This window comes from Octopus bimaculoides, chromosome 11 (assembly GCF_001194135.2).
Source record: "Octopus bimaculoides isolate UCB-OBI-ISO-001 chromosome 11, ASM119413v2, whole genome shotgun sequence".
Taxonomy (NCBI): Eukaryota; Metazoa; Mollusca; class Cephalopoda; order Octopoda; family Octopodidae; genus Octopus; species Octopus bimaculoides.
The window spans coordinates 16,130,411-16,132,456 of record NC_068991.1 but is presented as its reverse complement, the minus strand read 5'-3'; the positions used below and the strand labels follow the sequence as shown (position 1 = coordinate 16,132,456).

The 2,046-nt window shown below is 39.5% G+C and overlaps 1 protein-coding gene across 1 annotated transcript in view; it reads right to left on the bottom strand.

The window, feature by feature from the left end:
* The window catches only part of LOC106869717 (FYVE, RhoGEF and PH domain-containing protein 6), a 148,571-nt gene that overhangs the window by 1,523 nt on the left and 145,002 nt on the right, over positions 1-2,046 (bottom strand). Inside the window, exons 19-20 of the mRNA XM_052971634.1 lie at positions 1,812-1,877; positions 857-957 (exon numbers count right to left, since the gene is read on the bottom strand). Coding sequence (XP_052827594.1) covers positions 857-957; positions 1,812-1,877 — 167 coding nt within the window. The remainder of the gene's footprint in view (positions 1-856; positions 958-1,811; positions 1,878-2,046) is intronic.

The window sequence follows — 2,046 nt, the reverse complement described above, 5'->3', positions numbered from 1 at the left end:
GGACGTAAACACACCAGCATCGGTTGTCAAGCGAAGTTTGGGGGACAAACACAGACACACAAACATATACACACACATATATATATATATATATACATATATATACGACGGACTTCTTTCAGTTTCCGTCTACCAAATCCACTCACAAGGCTTTGGACGGCCCGGGGCTACAGTAGAAGACACTTGCTCAAGGTGCCACGCAGTAGGACTGAACCCGGAACCATGTGGTTGGTAAGCAAGCTACTTACCACACAGCCACTCCTGCGCCTATACTCTCAGATATTGTTACATAAATACTATAATGTAGGAATTTAGCTGTAGCAACCTGAAATATGTACTGGTAGAATGTCATATAAATCGCACAGACTGATTAGTTAATAGCTTCATTTACCACCTAAACTAAAATGATGAATTTCTAGGTTTGAGTAACATTCGTTTGCATCTTCTATGAAAAATATAAAACAACCTAAATCAGATGTCATAGTAGCATTACGGTAGACTTAATACCTCCGCCTACAGCGGAGATATATTGTTTGCAGTCATGTTTGTTTGTCCGTGGACAAGATATCTCAAGAACCACTAGATGGATTCGGATGAAACTTTCAAGGACGTTTGGCCTTGTGACTGGCACGAACTGATTATATTTTGGGATCGATCTGGTACCGGTCAAGGATTCTGGATCATTTTTCCGGTTTTTTCTTTTTTACTTAATTTTTGAGAGCGGTCGGGTTCATATTTAGTATTGTCGTTTGTGAGAGCAGTCGAGTTTATTTCAGATATTCTGATAAATGTGTGTGTGAAATAAGTAAATGAAAGGTAAATACAAATAAAGAAAAATCATAAAATGTAAAATTACTTCTCTGTTGATGCTGCACTATCAGTTTGGAATCTCATGGGCTGCATTCCTGGATGTGTAAGTTCAAACAGAAGATGGCGTTCTATGCCTTCATACCATTGCTACACAAGAAAGAGAGAGAAATAATGTTGGAGGTTAGTGGAAAGTAAAAAGGAACATATTAGAAGCTTTAATTAATTAATTAAAAAAATTAACTCTAAACGGGTATTGGAATTTAATAAGACTACAGCAGCAAAGCAGCTTAAGCAAACAAAGGGGGAAGCTAACTTCTATCACATAAAAGACATGGTTGGCTATGTGAATCAGTAGCAGAACTGACAGTGCCAGTGGAGCGCTAACAGCACCATCCGAGAGTAATCATTGCCAGAGCAGCTGTCTAGCTTCCATGCTGGTGGCCCGTAAATAGCACCATTTGAGTGTGATCATTACCAGCGTCGCCTTACTGGCACTTGTGCTGGTGGCAATTGAAAAAAACATTCGAGCATGGTCGTTGCCAGTGCTGCTGGACTGGCTCCTGTGAAGGTGGCACGTAAAAAACACCATTTTGAACGTGGCCGTTGCCAGTACAACCTGACTGGCCCTTGTGCCGGTGGCACATAAAAGCACCCACTACACTCTTGGAGTGGTCGGCATAAGGAAAGGCATCCAGCTGTAGAAACTCTGCCAAATCAGATTGGAGTCTGGTGCAGCCATTCGCTTCACCAGTCCTCAGTCAAATCGTCCAACCCATGCTAGCATGGAAAGCGGACGTTAAACGATGATGATGATTATCAAGACGGCCAACTGGCAGAATTGTTAGCACATCAGACAAAATGATGTGTGTGTGTGTGTGTGTATCTGTGTGTCTTTTATCTTTTACTTGTTTCAGACAACACAAGAAGAGAAAGATAGAGATTTGATTTCCGAAATTAATGATATTCCAAAATTCAATGAAAGCATGAATACTTATACTTACATTGCGTGCTCTTGGATCGGAAGAGTTGGAATTTGTGCTTAAGCTTCCAGAGCCATCACCAGCCTCCTGCAAATAAAAATAATGTAGCTATATACATATATGTATGTGTGTTTCTGTCTCCTTTACACTGATTGTAAACAAAGGTCACATTCATACAAGCAGTCATACAAACACAATGACACATATAATATGTATGTATATATACATATATATATATATATATATATATATATAT